Source organism: Eleutherodactylus coqui, chromosome 7 (assembly GCF_035609145.1).
Source record: "Eleutherodactylus coqui strain aEleCoq1 chromosome 7, aEleCoq1.hap1, whole genome shotgun sequence".
Classification (NCBI taxonomy): Eukaryota; Metazoa; Chordata; class Amphibia; order Anura; family Eleutherodactylidae; genus Eleutherodactylus; species Eleutherodactylus coqui.
The window spans coordinates 130,406,924-130,427,404 of NC_089843.1; the positions used below are offsets into that span (position 1 = coordinate 130,406,924).

The 20,481-nt window shown below is 42.9% G+C and overlaps 1 protein-coding gene across 1 annotated transcript in view; it reads right to left on the minus strand.

The window, feature by feature from the left end:
* Nucleotides 1-20,228, minus strand: part of HHIP (hedgehog interacting protein) — a 107,609-nt gene extending 87,381 nt beyond the window's left edge. Inside the window, exons 1-2 of the mRNA XM_066573692.1 lie at nucleotides 19,832-20,228; nucleotides 7,700-7,895 (exon numbers count right to left, since the gene is read on the minus strand). Coding sequence (XP_066429789.1) covers nucleotides 7,700-7,895; nucleotides 19,832-20,089 — 454 coding nt within the window. The 5' untranslated portion in view covers nucleotides 20,090-20,228. The remainder of the gene's footprint in view (nucleotides 1-7,699; nucleotides 7,896-19,831) is intronic.
* Nucleotides 20,229-20,481: the final 253 nt, after the last annotated feature.

The following is a 20,481-nucleotide window of genomic DNA, read 5'->3' on the forward strand; positions in this document are numbered from 1 at the left end:
ATGCAAAACTGCTGACAGCACTCCGTAGGGTCAGGGGATTATACACATCTCTATCGATGCTTTAATCATCTGTACAACTCAGAAAATGACATTGTATTCCTGCGTACGGCTCTGGGAAGTGCCAGGAAGTCTGGCCTACTATCTGTCCATTGAGCTGCTCCAACTAGGAGATCGCTACAGATGTCACTCACTGTAGTGTAGCAGCCTAGTGGGGAGAGCAGAGGGCACTTTAGCAAGTAGGTCTGCATTCATGGCACTTTACAGGGCCAGCATGCGGGAGAGTAAAAATGTATTCTTTAGAGTCCTACTGATGGTAAAAGCATCAATAGAGGTATGTATAGTCTCCTCTCTTCCAAGCCTACATAGCGCTGTCAGCAGTGTTGCTGCTAGACTCCCTCCCCCTCCCTTTTTCGGACAGCTCTCGTAGACTCCCATAAGAGTCTATGGAGCCTCCTGCATTTTGCGGTCTAAAGATAGGACAAGATAGCTCACAACGAAATTTCAGGCATTGAAATAATGCGTTTATGTCCTATATTTTGCAGTGCGATTTTTTGGGAGAGTGTCAAAAAATCATTAGTCTAAAGGAATCCATAGGAAACCATTAGTTCTAATAGACGCGTTTTTTTAACTTGCCTACTTAGCATCGAAATAATGGTCATGTGAAAGAGGCCCAAGGCTGTATTCATAAAGGTGAGCGCGATTTTTTTCAAACTCAGACTATCGGTCCGAGTGAAAAATTGCATGTGTGAATTAACCCCTTCAAATGAAGGGGTTCTTTTTCCATGCCAGTTCTGTCCATCTTAAATGACAATCGCCCGTATGAACACAGCCTAAGATAATGATAAAATTGTCACTTTACTATTGATAGGACATGCTGAAAATAAGGATAATTTTACTATCAGTCTCTAAAAGGTGGAACCAATATGACTGTATTTCCTGTTGTAACTTTTGCAAGAATGGCCATAGCACAATAGAAAAATGTCACTATGTCCAAAGCACATTCACACCTGTAATACAGAAACTGTCTCCTAAAGTCTTTAAGAATATGTCCACCCCGGGATCAAAGTACGCGGGTACTGAGTAACACCAACCTAGATCTTGTGGAGTCTACTGCCACTTTTATATGTACAAAAGTTACAGTAAATGTTACTAATCAGTTTGCTTAAAAAAAAAAAAAACTTCTATGGGAGGTGTGCTTCTTAAATATGGAGTTTGGATTATTCGCTAGAAAACTGTTGTAATTAGATAAATCACTCCTACTAAATTTTCACACAATTTAACCCTTTCCAATGCACTGCCTGACGTCTAAAGACATTCTGTTTGAAGGCTGTACAGCTTGCGATGTCGGAAAACATCCGGCAGGGTATTCTTACTGTATATTACTGACCGCTCTGTTGTCGGGGGCCTCTCCAGCATGTCCAATACCACAGTACTGACTCTAGCCAACAGGTGGCGCCATTGTATAATAGTAGTAAGAGAAAAACCCCTAGCAAACCCTGATCCAAAATTGGACTGCAAAGGGTTACAAGTTCATAACTAGAAAAATTCTGTAAAAGACCAATAAATACAGAAAACTACTGGCATATTTAGGAAGTAAGGACCTTTTCACACTAGCATTTTCTTTTCCATTTTGCTGTTCTGTCGTGGAAACAACAAAGCAGAAAGTGACAGTTTTACTTTTGCAGCCCAGAGAAATGTACTGAAATTGAAGATCCTCGCTTTCAATCACTCTCTGTGTTTTCCGTTTCTTTTTTGTTTTTATACTGGAACAGAAGTGCAGGCTGCTGCAGTGCCTTTGTTTCACGCTACAAAAACAAAATATAGACAGACCCAGTTTTTATTACATTGTAGTCAATAGGAGATGGCTGAAACTGGAAAGCAATCCGTTTTTTCGTGGTAGTAGTGGCTCTTCAATGAATGTGGCTCAGTGGTTAGCACTGTTGTCTTGCATTGCTGGGGTCCTCAGTTCATTTCTTACCAAGGACAACTTCAACTTTGAAAAACTACATACAGATGTTACCCTTAGTCAGATTTGAACATATTACTTCAGTACTGCAAGGCAACAATGCTAACAACCAAGCCACCATGCTGCATCATCTTTCCCCAGAGCAGGAGGAGGAGAAAAAAATAAACACAATAAGAACATACAAACTCCCTGCAGCTGTTGTCCATAGGCAGATGTGAACAAATAACACCAGCATTACAAGGCAGCAGTGCTACTCACTGAGCCACTGAGCTTCTTCCTCTCCCCCCCTCTCCTCATCTCCATGTTCCTCCTCTCCCTCACATTCTTCTCCTTCTCCTCTGGAGGAGGAATGATAAAAAGGAAGAAGGAGAAGAAGGAAAAACAAGCAGGGTGGCTCAGTGGTTAGCACTGACATCTGTATGGAGGTTTTATGTTCTGTGTTTATTCTTCTTGTACTACTCCTCCTTTGGAGAACAAGTGTGGTGGCTCAGTTGGTAGAACCTTTGTCTTGCAATACTGGAGTTTTAGGTTCAAATCTGATCCGGAGTTTTTCAAAGTTGATGTTGTCCTTAAAGAGATTTGAACCTAGAACCCAACCATTGCAAGTGCTAACCACTAAGCCTTAATTGAAGAGGCACCACCATTACACAAGTGTCCTATGGGGATCAGAGAAACCTCCTCATGTCTAGCAGGCTGCACAAGAAAAAACACTTGTTTTAAATGCTAAAAAGGACATAAAGCAGAAAGTATTTTCTCAGTTTTTTTGACGTATCCGTTTTATAAATTCTCCTAAAAAAAACAGAATAAAAAGGATGTCAGTAAAGATATCCACCAAAGACCTAAGGGGCAAAGTATAAGGAACCCCGACTTTCCATGTGTAATAGATTTTTTGTTACGGTATTGTACTTCTACAGGCGGGACGAAAATGAGGCACAAACTTTCATATGATCACTGGCTTGCCTGACTCTCACCTCGTGTAAAGCTGCAACTGATCAGTCGATGAACAAGTAAATGCTCGATCATTGGCTGATTGCACCTTTTGCGCACCCCAAAAAAAAGCATCGTCAGCTGCACATCTACCTGTATAATTGGGGAATGTGCTACCATCAGCGATGATTCCCTATGTGGATTAATGATCGCATGAACGAGCATTCATCCTGTGTGAATCGGCTCATTTGAAGATGAATTAAAGACGCACCAATCTCATTAAGCAAATCATTCAAAATTAAACTAAGTCTTTCCGAGTAGCCTTTCTAGGCAATAGTTTAACCCCTTCCTGACTGCATCATGTAGATGTACGTCATGTGGTCACGAAGGGTGTACGGGATGGGTCTCATGCCGCAAAAGTAAGTTCTCATACAGTTATGTCGATGAAAAACTAATAAGGTTATGGCACTTGAAGGGCAGGGATGAAAAAATGAAATTAAAACATGAAAAATCTCTGGTCTTAAAGGGGTCACAGAAACATACTAAAGCATACCCAGTGGCAGGGTCACAGACATTAAATCAAGACTATCATTCCTTCAACTCACATGGTAGTACAACCTTGTCGTTGGACCCTAGCTGATCAACTACTGATGACCTATCCTGAGGACAGGTCATCAGTAGTATCAACTGAAAATTCCCTTTAACACGACATGCAGAAATTTTTTTCACATGAATCGTTGGTCCAGGTGAAATAAGGGCATACAAATAATTTCATTGGCTATTGAAGAGCCATGTGCTCACTGTGAAATACACAGACAACACATAGCACAATTATACACACATGTGAATAAGCCCCAACACATGACGAACATCACTTGATATGCGCAACAAACAGAACTTTCTTTTTGATAAGTTTTGATAAATCTTCATTTTTTTTTAAATTTGTTACTATACCCTAAAAGTCCTTTTATTTAACACTTTTCCATAAAACAAAAAAGATCCAGTCCACAGCTTCACTACCATAATAAAATTTAAGAGGTCTACTACCTTCTTGTCAGATTATTAGGGTTTCTTCATGCCACCGTATTTGCGCATGTTTTTCGCACATAAAATATACGTGGACAAAACACAGAGAATAGAATCCACTGATTTCAATGGGTTCGTTTCAATGACCCTATCTCCCCATCTGCCTCTAAGCTTCTTTCGCTCACCTCCTCCCTTGGTCTCTCTCAACTCACAGCCTCTCCCACTCACAGGGATGGAAACACCCTGGATCTGGGCTTCCTCCGGCTCTGCTCTGCTGCCAACTTCACTAACTCCCCTCTCCCGCTCTCAGATCATAACCTCCTCTCTTTCTCTGTCACGCTCCCTAACATCTCTCCAGACCCACCTACCTACAGTACCTACAGGAACCTTAAGGCCATTCACACCCAGAACTTTGCTGAATCCCTACAGTCCTCTCTGTCCCCCATCTCTCTCCTCACCTGCCCCAACCTGGCTGCCGCTCACTACAACACTGCTCTCAAACATGCCCTGGATGAAGCGGCGCCCCCCAGGACCCGAGCCATCCGATGTAGACCACGGCAACCCTGGCTCACGCCTCAAATGCGCTTCATCCGGCGGTGCTCTAGAAGTGCTGAACGGCTGTGGAGGAAATCGCAAACGTCCGCAGACTTCCTCCACTACAAATTCATGCTCAGAACCTACAACCTCGCCCTCCACCATGCCAAACAAGTCTATTTCACCTCTCTAGTCTCCTCACTATCCCACAACCCTAAACGGCTCTTTGATACTTTTCACTCCCTTCTCAGCCCTAAACCACAGCCCCCGGTGACGGATCTCAGTGCCGAAGAGCTGGCTGCTTACTTCAAAAAGAAAATTGATGACATCCGTCAGGAAATAACTTCCCAATCCCAGACTAGCCCTGACCCTAGTCTTGTCAGCACTGCATCTAGCTCCTGCTCACTGTCTGTACTCAGACCAGCGACAGAGGAAGAAGTCTCCAAATTGCTCTTCTCTGCTCGCCCCACCACCTGCGCTAGCGACCCCCTCCCCTCAAACCTCCTCCGTTCCTTCTCCCCAGTGGTCATCTCCCATCTCACCACTATATTCAACCTCTCTCTGACCTCTGGCATCTTTCCCTCTTCTTTCAAACACGCCATCATATCCCCACTGCTAAAGAAGCCGACTCTGGATGCGACTGATGCTGCCAACTACCGACCCATCTCAAACCTCCCCTTCATCTCCAAACTACTAGAATGGCTGGTTTACTCCCGCCTTGTAAGCTACCTATCAGAGCACTCTCTCCTAGACCCCCTACAGTCTGGCTTTCGACCTCAACACTCGACAGAAACTGCCCTTACAAGGGTATCCAATGACCTACTGACAGCCAAATCGAGGGGCGATTACTCCCTACTGATCCTCCTCGACCTTTCCGCAGCATTTGACACTGTTGACCACAAACTCCTCCTCAGTATGCTACGCTCCATTGGTCCATTGGCCTAAAGGACACTGCCCTCTCCTGGTTCTCTTCCTACCTATCTGACCGCTCTTTCAGTGTCTCCTTTGCTGGCTCTACCTCCCCTCCTCTTCCCCTTGCTGTTGGGGTCCCCCAGGGCTCTGTCCTCGGCCCCCTTCTTTTCTCTATCTACACAGCCCCTATTGGACAAACCATCAGGAGATTTGGCCTCCAATACCACCTGTATGTTGATGACACCCAGCTATACACCTCTTCCCGTGACATCTCTGCACCTTTACTCCAAAACATCACTAACTGTCTGTCCGCTGTCTCTAACACCATGTCCTCTCTCTACCTAAAACTAAACCTCTCTAAAACTGACCTGCTGGTATTTCCACCCTCCACTAACCGACCTCCTCCTGACATCTCCATCTCAGTGTGTGGCCCCACCATAACTCCTAGACAACATGCCCGCTGCCTTGGAGTCATATTTGATTCTGATCTCTCTTTTACCCCCTACATCCAATCTCTGGCCCGAACATGTCAGCTGCACCTCAAGAACATCGCAAGAATCCGCTCTTTTCTCACTGTGGACATGCTAAAAACGCTTACTGTTGCCCTCATCCACTCCCGGCTCGATTATTGCAACTCGTTGCTGATCGGCCTCCCCTGCACCAGACTCTACCCTCTCCAATCCATCCTGAATGCGGCAGCCAGGCTCATCTTTCTGTCCAGCCGCTACTCGGACGCCTCTGCCCTGTGCCGGTCACTGCACTGGCTGCCCGTTAAATACAGAATTTAATTTAAACTCGCCACCTTCATCCACAAACCCCTCCACAGTGCAGCGCCCCCCTATATCGCCTCCCTCATCTCAATCCATCAACCAGCCCGGGCTCTCCGCTCTGCTAACGAAACCAGATTGAGCGCCCCTTTAATTCAAACTTCTCATTCCCGCCTCCAAGACTTCTCCAGAGCAGCACCGGTCCTCTGGAACGCACTACCGAAGGCTACCCGAGCAATCCAGGACTCGCAGAACTTCAGGCGTGCTCTAAGAACGCACCTCTTCAGGGAGGCATACCGCATTCCCTAAACAAACCTCTCTGTACTCCGCCTGATAACATGCTCCCTGACCTACTGACTGCAATCCCTGCTAGCCATCATAAACCGCTCCTGCAGTCACACCATTTCTGCCGTCACACGGCTAAATGACCATTGTCTATGTGTATAGCATCGCTCACTCTCCACCTCGCCATACCGTGCACATCTCCAGCCCCTTTACCCTCTGTATCACCCCATTACTTGTAGTATGTAAGCTCGTTGGAGCAGGACTCACACCCCTATTGTTTCCATCAATTGATTACTATGTAACTGTGGTTCTGTAATGTTTGTACTTTTGTCTTTCTGTATCCCCCTGTCTATGTAAGCGCTGCGGAATATGTTGGCGCTATACAAATAAAGTTTATTATTATTATTATGAGCGTGTTTTGTGTGTACATTTCACACACACGTAAAAAACTAGGACCTCCTCTATCTTTCTGTGTTTTGCGCAGCAAAGGCCCCCATAGAAGTCTATGGGAGGTGCGCAAATATTCAAAGGGGATGCGTGAAACCCTGTGAAAAACTGCAAAAAAAGTACACATATGAACCTCATTAGGCTAAATAGATTTTTAATCCACGGAAGCGGTGTGTCCTGCGTGCGAACTAGTCCTGTGCACTGTACTATGTGCAGAAATGTGCACAAATCAACCTCAATAGCCTTGTTCATGCGCAAATACGCTGCGCTGAGATGTGCGTATTTGCGCATAGGGTCATGTGAAGCTACTCTGATGGCCCTTTTACACACAACGATTATCGCTCAAAATTCGCTCAAAAGCCATCTTTTGAGCAATAATTGTTCTGTGTAAATGTGCGCCCATCATGCACTTACCGTGCACTTTTCGTCCATCGCTGAGTTCAGCTCAGCTTAAAATGCATCGATAAAACTGACCGCATGTCAAGTTCTCCGTGAGCAGTGCTGATAACATTCTTTCAGCAGCTGTCTGGCTGGAGAACAATAATGATGTATTCAGAGAACAGACCCACCGCTGTTCTCTAAATACATGCAAATGATGCTAGTTAGCTACTAATGAGTTAATTAGCCTATTAGTAGCTAATGCAAAATGATGGCTCAAAACTGTCAGTTTCTGGCGAATTTTGAGCGATCATCCGTGTGTGTAAATGCACCTTAACATCTTTGCTAGTGCTTCACTATCTCACTGTTTTAAAGCCCCTAGAATGATCTTGAGTGGATAGCAATTAGAGGTCACAAATGTTTTCTTACTCCAGCTTGGCTGAAGTAATCCCATTACCTGGTATCTGTCCTCGGCATGTGTAATAGAATTCCTTACAATAGTCCTTGCACAAGGTTGGGAGCACCAGTTGCTTGTCAAATGTGTCAGAGCTTTCCGGAGGATGGAAGAGATTCTGGGCATGTGGTGAACAGTAGGCGCATCTGATTTCCTCCAAGATTTTTGCACATTCCGTATTGTTGGTAACTGAAAATATCTGCAAGTCACAAACCGGAGAAAAATAAGCACATTATGTATGTTTCACTTGGACAAATATTTAAACAGTGCTAAGAGAACAATAAACTGAAATGCAGAAGAACATGCTGGTTGCACATTTTCGTAAAATATATCCACAGAACAGCTTCTCAATCCTACCAAAAGTAATTGGACACCTGAGCAAGAATCAAAAGTAGTATATCTCTTTATTTACATATGTGATTACTTATTGGGGCCTCCTTTGGCCCTAATGACATTGGATACTCCCTGTGGCATACTTGCTACAAACATCTGATAAACTTCAGCTAGTATTTCCCTCCATTCATCCTGCAAATGTCTAGTGAGTGCTCCTAAAGAAGATGGATGTTGTTCATATTTCCTGACCATTCCAGTTCTTCTTGAAGATATTTAGTATGGTTCAGGTCTTTACTCTGTGCAGGCCAGTCCAATCATGAAATATCCATATTCTCAAACAAACGTAAAACAGCATTGGATTTGTGACAAGACACATTGCCTTGTTGAAAGTACTGCTGACCATTCCCAGAGTATTGCCACATTGTCAGCAGCACATTATTGTCTATAATGTCAGGGTACACCTCCATGTTCATGGTCCTTGCACCTATAAACCACCCCCAGACCACAACAGAACCTCTGCTGTACTTAACTGTTGGCACAACACACTCGAGCAAAAGGTGTTCTCCAGACATCCTCCACATTTAGGTATGTCCATCTGATTTGAAGATGGAGTAGTGCGATTCATCACTCCATAAAACATTTTTCTGTTGCTCAACTGTCCAATGACGACGCTCCTTGCACCACTGTAGACAAGCCGATGGATTGCGCTTCGTGATGGATGGCTTGCGTGCAGCGGCATAACCATAACCAATAGTGTACAGGTCCCGTCACCAACTATGGCTGACATATCCAAGGGTCTAAAACTTATGTAGCATGGTTTAGGATATGTGACATGCTAATAAGACACGATCCATTCTACTGATAGGGCTGTCCAAATGCCTTTGGTAGGATAGTGTATGCATATACAGAATTTGAGGAATTTCCCTTCATTTTGTGGTCAACTGCTGAATTTTTGTGAAATTCTATAGGTACCTATAAAGCAGCACTGAAACTCTAAAGGCAAAATGTATTTGAAAAGATATATACACAGGTGGGTTCAATATGCATACTTTAGAGTGTTTGATCCTATTCCTGAAATTCCTACCTTGGAATGTTCCCAATAGGGGTTTACCTTTGAAGTGAACTCAATTGTGAAGATATTTCGAAATGCAGGAAGCTCCACAACAGGACTGAGTCCATTAATACCGCGCCTTTACTATGGAGACATGATTACATTTGTATGATTGGCCAGATTCTGAAGAAAAAAATGCTGACCACTGTGATCTGGACTTGGTGTTATCCATTGGTAAATAACATAATCCCCGAAGGTTGATTACATGAACAGCCAATGGGCCCAACAGAAACCACATTGTTGTGTTGTCGGATGCCAGGATCTCGAGACTCCTTTCATATTAAAGAATTTATTTTGATTCACAGAAACACAGGATGGTTTCATTTAGCTGAATATGTAAAAGAAAATAGCTCAGTAGCCTGCGCTGCACCATAAGTAGTAAAAGTCAAGTATCGAAAAGTAAATATAATTGGAAGAGATAAGTCAGTTCTTGGCATAATGCAGTTCTTTCTATTCAACTGTCAAAGAAAATTATTAATGAATGTTGTGGGCAGATAAAAAAAAATCCTTAAAATGTGAGATGTGAAATGGGGTTCCATAAATTGTCAAAATTCAACTACACTATTCTTTATTGTGTGTGTGTCTCTTGCTGTTCCAACACAGCAGGAGCCTAACATCTTGTTCTGTGTGAGGTCTGTGGTGGAATTACCTTTCTGGAAGATTGATAGAGCCATCATTCCAGGTTTGGTTTCAATAAACTAATACTCTCTGTGAAGTCAATTATAATGCCTTAGGGCCCTATTTAACTCCTGAATTGCTGGATAGGCATGTCAGACACGTAATACTCCTTTGGGACATAGCTCTGTCCTTTTTGCTTTCCTTTTTTCTTGTCTTACCACATCAGTCTCAAAGATCAAGAACCTTCTATGAAGTCAAAGAACATATCCAAGTCAACACAACCTAGAGGGGCACATGTAACGAGCTGTATGACTGCCCGTATTGCCTTTCTTGCTGGAAAGCAGTTTTCTGTCATTCTGGTTTCTGTTTTTTTAAGAAATATGGATGTTGATATAGTTTTTAAGGTGGCTACAGAAATAATGCCGATCATCGGTGACCTCAGCAATTTTATGATTGCTAATAATAATTGTTATGACTATGGTACTAAAAAAATGATCAGTTCTGACCGATGGAATATTCTTTCACCTATTGTTCCTATTTCATTAATTTCCTTGATCGTTACTAGTTATCATCCGAGAAAAATGTAGGGGGGACAAAGCAGAGGCCTAGTGCTTTCCATTGGAAAAATCATTTATAGTATAGGAAATATCTTAAACGTTCTTCTAAACTAGCAGTTTTTTTTTCTCAGGAAAGAGCACCAATCAATGTTTTTCGCATGCCAATTGGGGCTGATTTAGCTCCATTTACATGAAGAGATTAGTACTATTCTATGTGCACAAATAATCATTAGTGCCGTCATTAGGGAACATACAGTTTTATTGCTGTTGGCTGGATGAATTGCTTGCCATATAATAGGCAATTTCTGAACATTTTTTATTCACTACAGTTTCTTCTAAAAGGGCAGCAGAAATACAGTCCTAAGCTCTCGCTCACAACCTAAAGGTTGCGGGTTTAATCCCTGTGTGGTTTAGGTAGCTGGCTCAAGGTTGACTCGGCCTTCCAACTTTCCAAGGCCGGTAAAATGAATACCCAGCTGGCTGGGGGGTAAAAGATGACCGGGGAAGGCAATGAGAAACCACCCGCAAAAACAGTCTGCCAAGAAAAGGTCACAATGTGATGTCATCCGAGGAGTCAGTCAAGACTCGGTGCTTGCACCAGGGGACTTTACCTTTACCTACAATTTCTTTACAGTACAAATCTGTACTAGAGCTCACTAGCATTGTGGTAGTTTTTTCTCTCTCATGCAAATCAAGCAATGAATGAAATGTATCTTTACGGTGCAGATGTACATGTTGGAAATGTCTTAGTAAATAACTCTAAGGCTGCTTTCACACATGCGTTAGAGCTCAGGTCAGGGTTTCGTATCTGTGCTCCATTTTTGGAGGAGAGCAACTGAAATAAAATTAAAAAAAAATCGATCTGTCTTTTTACGTATTGAATTCAGTGGGGTTTCAAAAAACCATAAAACAAATGGAAAGGCTTCCATTTGCTTCCCTTCTGTTAGTTTTCCATTTTTGTGGATGGTCTCCAGCGTTATATTTCAGTTAAAAACATGAAAACCTGACAGAATGGAAACAAACTGAAGCCTTTCCATTTGCTTAACGTTTTTTTTGAAACATCACTACATTCCATGAGGCAAAAAAACAGAACTTTTTTTTTTCAATTTTATTTCAGTTTCCTCCAAAAAGGGAGCAGAGAGACGGAAACCCTGAACGGAGCTCTAAAGCATGTGTGAAAGCAGCCTAATTGTCTCTGTTGACTGTAAAGCTAATTGGTTTGTGATCTATTTTGATAAGGGATCTCCTCTTGCAATACCTGTCAATGCACTTTTATGTATTGTATTTTGAATACTGTTACCAGTGAAAGCTAGTGTTTTTAGTTTTTACATTACTTTCTATAATGTTATATACTTTATTAGAGACACTCATCCACTTTGGGTTGGACCTCCTGTAGCCCTAAGGATCTTAGCAGTTCTTCATGGCATTAGGTGTTGAAATCATTCTGTAGGAAAATGGCCAACATGGCCAACAGTTGCCCCAAATTAGATAAAGGTACTGAAATGTTTGTTCAGCTGACAGGAAGAGCTCATTAAATCATGCAGCCTGCGCCAACTTCTTACCCTTCAGTCAACATGGTGTAACAGAAATCTGGATTCATCTGACCAGGCAATTTTTTCCCACTGCTCAGTGGTCCAATTGTTGTGCTTTTTGCACACTGGAGTCTTGCCTTCTGTTTCTCTCCAGCAGCAATGGCACGTAAACTGGTCATCTGCTGTTATAGCCCATCCGTGCCAAGGAATGACAAGTTGTGTATTTGGACATGCTAACTGGAGCACCAGCATTGTATTCTGGTACAATTTGCTTAATGGTGCAAGGACTGTTTATCAGAATTATTTTTGACATCCTACTGTGATCTTCTTCCTCCACTCCAAATTCATGCTTAAAACCTATAACCTAGCCCTTCACCACGCCAAACAAGTTTATTTCACCTCCCTTGTCTCCTCACTATCCCACAACCCCAAACAACTCTTTGCGACCTTTCACTCACTCCTCAGCCCCAAAGAACAGGCCCCTGTAACAGACCTGACTGCTGGAGAACTAGCTGCCTACTTCAAAGAAAAAATCGACAACATTCGAAAAGAAATCTCTGAAAGCTGCATGGTCAGCCCCGATCCCAGTTTCATCAGCACTGCACCCAGCACCTACTCACTATCTACACTAGAACCAACGACAGATGAAGAAGTCACCAGGCTCCTTTCCGCTGCCCGCCCCACCACCTGCGCTAGCGACCCTCTCCCCTCTCACCTCCTCCGGTCCCTTTCCCCAGCTCTCATTACTCACCTCACTACAATCTGCAACCTCTCCCTAACCTCTGGCATTTTTCCCTCCTCATTCAAACACTCCATTATATCCCCTCTGCTTAAAAAACCAACCCTGGACCCAACTGATGCTGCCAACTACCGATCAGTCTCAAACCTGCCCTTCATCTCCAAATTACTGGAATGCCTGTTTTACTCCCGCCTTACCCGCTTTCTCTCTGACAACTCACTCCTTGACCCCCTCCAGTCTGGTTTCCGCTCTCTACACTCGACTGAAACTGCCCTTACAAAAGTAACAAATGACCTGATGACTGCAAAATCGAGAGGTGATTACTCCCTACTAATCCTCCTTGACCTGTCTGCTGCATTTGACACTGTCGATCATAATCTCCTTCTCACTATGCTCCACTCTATTGGTCTAAAGGATACTGCTCTCTCCTGGTTCTCTTCCTACTTCTCTGGCCGCTCTTTCAGTGTTTCCTTTGCTGGTTCTATCTCTGCTCCACTTCCTCTCGCTGTTGGGGTGCCCCAGGGCTCTGTCCTTGGTCCCCTTCTCTTCTCTATCTATACTGCCCCAATTGGACGAACCATCCACAAATTTGGCCTCCAATACCATCTCTACGCTGATGACACCCAACTATACACCTCCTCTCGTGAGATCTCTGGACCATTCCTCCAAAATATCACTGACTGTCTGTCCGCTGTCTCTAACACTATGTCCTCCCTTTTTCTCAAACTAAACCTCTCTAAAACTGACCTCCTTGTCTTTCCACCTTCTAACCGACCTCCCCTCAACATCTCCATTCCAGTGTCTGGCACCATCATAACCCCCAGACGGCATGCCCGATGCCTTGGGGTCACACTGGACTCTGACCTCTCCTTTGCCCCCGATATCCAATCTCTGGCCCAAACATGCCACATGCACCTCAGAAATTTTGCTAAAATACGTCCGTTCCTAACCACGGACACGCTAAAGACTCTCGTGGTTGCCCTCATCCACTCCCAGCTTGACTACTGCAACTCGCTACTCATTGGCCTCCCCCGCACTAGACTCGCTCCGCTCCAATCCATACTAAATGCAGCAGCTAGACTAATTTTTCTATCCAGTCATTATTCAGACGCCTCTGCATTATGCCAGTCGCTGCATTGGCTGCCCATCCACTGCAGAACTAAATTTAAACTCCTCTACCTCACTCACAAAGCTCTGCATGGTGCTGCGCCACCATACATCGCCTCCCTACTGTCAGTACACCACCCAGCCCGCTCACTCCGATCGGCTAACACACTCAGACTAAGCACCCCTGTAATACGAACCTCACATGCTCGCCTACAGGACTTCACCAGAGCAGCACCCATCCTCTGGAATGCACTACCCCAAGGCATCCGGACAATTCCCGATGCACGAAATTTCAGACGTGCCTTAAAAACGCACCTCTTCAGGGAAGCATACCAAATCTCCTGACCTAGTCCCTCGCCCCTCCCTATGGTGCTCCACCCTGTTTGCCTTCTAATAAATGTTCTGTACATGAAATTTCCTATTGCCTGTGTTCCCCAACCCCTGCACCTCCTGTACCACCCTCAACCCATTTATGTCTAACCAAATGTACCTCACATTGTATTTGTTGCAATTGTTGTATTGTTTTGCATTTATCCATGCCTGAAAGCGCTGCGGAATAAGTTGGCGCTATACATATAAAGATTATTATTATTATTATCTTCTTCATTGATGAGCAGTTTACGTTCACAGGATTGAGTTCCATTTGCTGAATGTTTTTCTTCAATCACATCAATCTCTGTATATTCTCAAAACTATTGCACAAAAAAAGCCCACAATGTAGGCAGTTTTGAAATACTGGTCCCAACTTATCTGGCACCAATGCCAATGCCTTGCGAAAGTCTCTCAGATCGCTCAATTTTCTCATTCTAATTGTGGATTACCACTGAAACTAATCCACAGAAAAGATGCTCTCTTGATTTTATGCTGCACTCCAGGGTTATGTGCCTTTATTGGCTGAAAGCAAACACCATAATGAACATATGGAAAAAGTGACTGCTACCTTTAAGTTATTGGATCTTTTTTCATGTCCTGTTTCATAACTGTTGACCAAAGTTTGCCACCAAAGTTATAGAACATTTTCCATTGTTCACCTGGAAATGTTTATGTCCCAAAAATATCCATTTCCTAAACCTAAATAAGTATATGAACCTGATCTCCATTATTAAAGAGTTCAAATTCAATTTTAAGTGAGTAAGTAAATAAATAATAATACCCTGGTGGGGTTTAACAAGAGCCTAGGAGGCGTTGTTTGTTTAGTCCCGAAACTGACAAAAAGCTTTTGTCTCTAAAGAGCTAAAGCAAACAGATGATTGTAAAAGAACACACTTAGGAGCCATATTCAAACAACTATTGACAGCCTTGGCTGTGAATCCTTGAAACTTGTACTAGGCCTAAGGTAAACCAATAAACAGGTTTGGTTGGTCAATTAAGAGATTAAACACAGTCATCAAGATGACTGTCCAATCAATTCTTCCTCATTTTACCTAGAAATGAAGATATTCTACCAAAACCTAGGAGCTACATTGTGCACTAGACCTTCCAATGGTGAGACAACACAACTAGCTAACTTGTTCGTAATTGTCTATGACAATAATTGGGCCCAACACCTTCGTGGACTACAGTATGTATCAATTATATACTTTATTGACTACCCTACAATAAATCCTAAGGGCCCATTGATTATAGTACAGACACACAGAATACAAAAGAATTCTAAGCTCCAATGTAGGAAAAAAAAGAATAAGGGATTAGGGCATGAATCTACACATGCTTAAAACCATCTGTTTGCAGTACATTTCAATCACAGCCTAACCTCAGTGGTCCTGGAACACTATAAACATGAAGCTTTACCCATGCCTAGAATCATAAATTGCTCCTGGTCACTGGAGAATAATGGACAAACTGACACTAAAACCTGCAGCAAGACAGTTCTCACTCATCTGGGATAAGAAAAGGGGCCTGGCCCAAATTCTCCCTGAAAAGGCAAGAACATTTAGACAGAGCGCAGGGGCTGAAGGAGAATGATGTTCTCCAGTTTCACCCATTAGTGAACTAACTAACAAACACAATGGTGTTGTTATTCTTTTGCCATAAGCAACAAGACTCTGTGTGTGGGCAGCAGTTTAGTGAGGAGGAGGAGAAGTCGACCCCTTTTTGTCCTATTGATTTTGTTCTATTTGCATGACTTGAGCAAATTAAATGATGCAATATGGCTTTTTGTTACAAAACAAAGTGAAAGATACCACCCAGACACATATGTTGATTCGTAGAAGCTGTTTACATGAGAATAGAATGAAATCTACCGTGAACTAAGCATAAAAATTCGATTCAGCAATGGCCATTTTTCTTTACTGTGCTTGGGCCAGAAAGGCTGAAACACAAGTTTTCCGAGAGTCTCTCAGGCCTTGACAACAACATACTTGCCACTGAAGAATTCTTAATTAAACTAAAACCAGGGTAAGGAAAAAGGGACACCTGATGGTTTATTTCACGTGCACTGATTCTTAATGAAATGATTCGTTGACACCAATGCAGATAAATGCATAATACAAAGGGCACATTTAACACATTCACCATTCAAGAGTCCCTCCTCTATTGTCTAGTCAATGCCTTAATCCAATTCCAAACCTGACCAAGACACATTATCACTTTCAAAATCTTATCCTACAAAACCAGATCTTCCAAAATATCAAATGGTCAATGGCGTATATGCCATTCTGGGATGGATGATGGATGAGAATGGTAAGAACTTATGTACTTCTAACATCTAAGACTCTAAATATTTTTAATTTGCATATATAATGACCACCAAGGAAAGATACAAGGTGCACGTTTTTAATTTCTTTATCTTCTTGGTTCTGTAGTAAGACCACATAGTTATTCTATGGACAATAAGGCACAGCTCATGAGCACTTAGCTTCCCAACGCCGCACACTAAAGCCAATAAAGGAGTGACATTAAGCTCTATGATATCACTAGCCTACAGACCTAAGGTCAGCTTTAGGCACCATGTGACTCTTTGGCTGTTGTTTAATGTACCCCACAACAATGACCTGGATAGAAGATCAGGCTGGTAAGAGTAATAGCACTTAATACATTAGTGTCAAAGCTGTAAAGATGCCACATTTGCTCCAGAAGACTGAGCAAGTACCCTTTAGAAGTTGCAGTCTATAACTTGTTAATACATCAAATTCAAGTTGCTACAAGAAACTAATGGCCAAATATTGGAAACAAACTTATTTTAGCCATCAGGTACCAGTGATTGCATTTCAGATTTCAGACAGCCAGGGTCTTATAAACTTTGCAGAAGGTGTAGGAAGCTATGAACATGTCAAGATAAACATCTACACCAGCCTCTATTTTCTACTTCGAAATTTGGCATGAAGCGAGTTCTTTTCTGTGTGGTCTGTAACATGAGGCTTGTTTGCAAGGATGTCTCTGTCCATGGTCTGGGTAAGATGTAGCGGAGGTACAATGCTGAGCATCTGAGGTAATCGCTATAGCAACTACAAAACGCAAAGCAACCATCTCATTTATACGCCAATGTCCAGTCCTGGTAACACCACCATTCACTCGTTAGTTTCTGTCTCAATGACAGTGTTTACTTTATGGTGACATAATGGATCACGTCGATTTTTGTGAATGTGAACACAAGTCTTTCCAAACACATATAAATAAACAGCGGATGGACACGGACCCCTATTTCATACTCCTGTTTATGGCTAAATGGACAAATGTATACAACAATCTCCAAATATACATTATGCCCACGCTTTTGATAGAATTTATTATGACACATGTAAATTTCCACCCACTCTGTATATAAACAGAATTCTGCTTACCTATATGTCTAAAAATCCTATTGACACACATTGATACAAGCTTTCCTCTGTGCGTGTGTATACTTAGTATAGATTTACCATAAACGTATGCAGGGTATATTTACTAAATACATGCATACATGCACAAATCCCTGTCCTTCCATTTATAAGCACCATTAAAAAGTATACAAATGTAACACAAACAGTATAGATGTGTGTACAAACATACACATACCACCTCTGTTAACTCTTTATTTACAAATACTCCAAATGTTGCCATTACATTGGCAACATAGATAGAGGAAGGGATGAATAGCTAACTAGCTAATAATCCTATGACCACCTTTACTCATATTCTGCTAGGACTAGTAGTCTGATACATCCTAAAGCAGGAGCAGCAAGTTTACATATAAATTAATTTTTTCGTACCACTGGCCATAAACGTGGACCACACCGGATGGGATGATGGATGATTCATTTAGGTTGTCACACCTGTTTGTAAACGGGTATCACACTCGGGAACGTGTGGAATAACCTACATGCAAACATGCGGATTTGGTGCAGAAGGGCCAACTAACTTCACATGTACATAAGCATATTTACGTGTGCATTTGCATTGCGTATTTGAGCGATGGGCATTGCTTGTTTGTGCACTTGTGTCTATTTTACTGTATTTTTTCCGCGCGCATGCCCTACATACTTGCATGTGCAATAAAACCCCCAAGCATGCCCCCATTTGTTGCAATGAGCAATTAAGTTGAATTAGTTTAATAAGTGCTATTTTTGTGCGCCATAAACATGAAAATAGAACATGCTGCGTATTTTTCTGCAAGAACAAAATGCGTGTGCAAAATACGCTTACATGAATGAATCAATAGGTTCTATACATTGCATATTGCGTAATACGCAGCGCAAATGTGTTCATGTGACTAAGCCCGCAGAGTAGGTCGGACAAAATCGCTGCAGGCATTCTGCAACAGAAAATCAGCATCAGTTCTGCCATAAAACTATAGTGGCCAAATCTGCACCATTTAGGTGTGAATTTGGCTACATTTTTAATTGAGGATCGGCTGCGGAATTTAACCCTTCCATATCAAGGGTTGAATTCCACAGCATATATAGACGTGCTGCGTATTTGTCATGGAAATGTTCCGCACCATGCGAAAGAGATTTATGAAATCTCCTCCCCGTGGCTTGTACTGTAAACACTGCGGGATTTCGGTAATGATTCCGCCAGCAGAAATTCTGCAGCGTTTACTGCCTGTGTGAAGGCGGCCTTAGGTGCAACTTACTATTCCGCACGTGTGAAAGGTCCCACAAAGGGCACATGTGTCAATCATAAACATACCCCATCTTATGTACTATTCATTCCGCAAACATTTTTCTCAGACTTGCTGTTATATATTATATACAACCTTAACATCTTAGAAGCGACTCTCACAAATGTTTCGTGTTGTGCAACATTTGAAGACTGGCGGGCAGAACAAAAGGGTATATTGAAGATCGATACATTTTCAATGTATGCACAAATGTGTATGAAAAAGAGCAATAAATGGATTCTATCAACGTTTTAGGGATACAGATCGTCTCTGAGACTTCACAAACCTTTCAATGGTATAAGCATGTAGTAGTGGATGGACTGCGCCTGCTGCTCCCCTCATCACATGTGATGCTTTGGAGCCTCTTAGTGTCAAGAGCTGTTAGCACAGATGAAGTTCCAAAATCATAATCTGCATGGAGGTTCTTCTTCATCTACAACCTGCAGCTCCCCACAATGTGCTGACGACTATAGAACTACAACTCCCAGCACAGTTCCAACAGAGTATTACCATTTTCTGTAACTTTATATATCTTCTAGATGCATCTAGATGATCAAGTGAGACATGCGAATATGAAAACAGCTCTTCATGATCAGATGATGGACTTCAAAGTGCATGAGCTTTCACTTGATCCCACAGGCATGAAGAAAACAACCTGTGTTCATCCCCATCAGCTGCAGCGGACTCTGCTGACAGTTATAGTACTCCAACGCTCAGCATGTATACAGACCTTTCCTAATTCCTATTAAGGACTTTTCACACATGCGTCATTTTTCTGCAACACGCACTAAAGACGCAGCGTAATCTGCTCCATGACCCGCTGGCAGATTTTGGTGCAGAAAGATGTGTGAGCAAGTATGTTTTCAGTGTAAATAGCAGAACTATTCAAAAATTGCAGGTGAATGTATTTTAATAAGACTGCTAGAAAACAGAGGTGTGCAAAGTTAAAGCTAACTTCTAAACTTCAGCAGACACCTGCAGACACGTGTGCTCCATCTAGCTCAGTACAGTAGTGCCAACCAGCATCATATCTGTGCCCCCAGGAGCTTGCTGCTTACCTTGGGATCTATGTGCATGCCAGTGCTATCAGGTCTAGGGCAGCAGGACAGCCGGGGATACAGTCCTCTACATCCAGCTCCCCCCAGGTCCAGGCTCTGTAACTTTCTGTGCCTCTTTTTGACACGTTTTGGGGGGTTCCCATTCAGGCACCTTCTCCTCCTGGCCCCAGACTCACTCTTCTCCCCATATTTAGCTTCACACTCCAGGATCAGCAGCATAGCAGCTCCCCAAATGATCATCCACTGGAACATCAGCATCTTCTTCCCTGCAGAGTCCAGCAATAGTCCTGAGCAGCAGCAGCAGCAGACCACCAGGTGTCCTGAGTGCAGGTAGCGCAGCGCACGAGTGCTCTCTCCTCTACAGCTGCTGCCTGGGACTGTGCAGCTCGCACATCTCCTCGGGGCTCTCATGTTTCGCTCCTCTTTTTGCTTCTTTTTAAGTGGAGCACAAGGAGGTGCTGCCACCCCCTGACGTCACTGCCCCCTGTACACACGCCAGGCACCAGGATGGGGCTGGGATCTGTATACATAGCCGCTGGGCTGCCCATCACATGTGGACTGTGCTGGAGGGAGGATGCTACTGACAGTCCCTATTAGATTGCACTACCTGAAAGAACATCTGGAGTCACAAGAAACTTTATGACTCTACC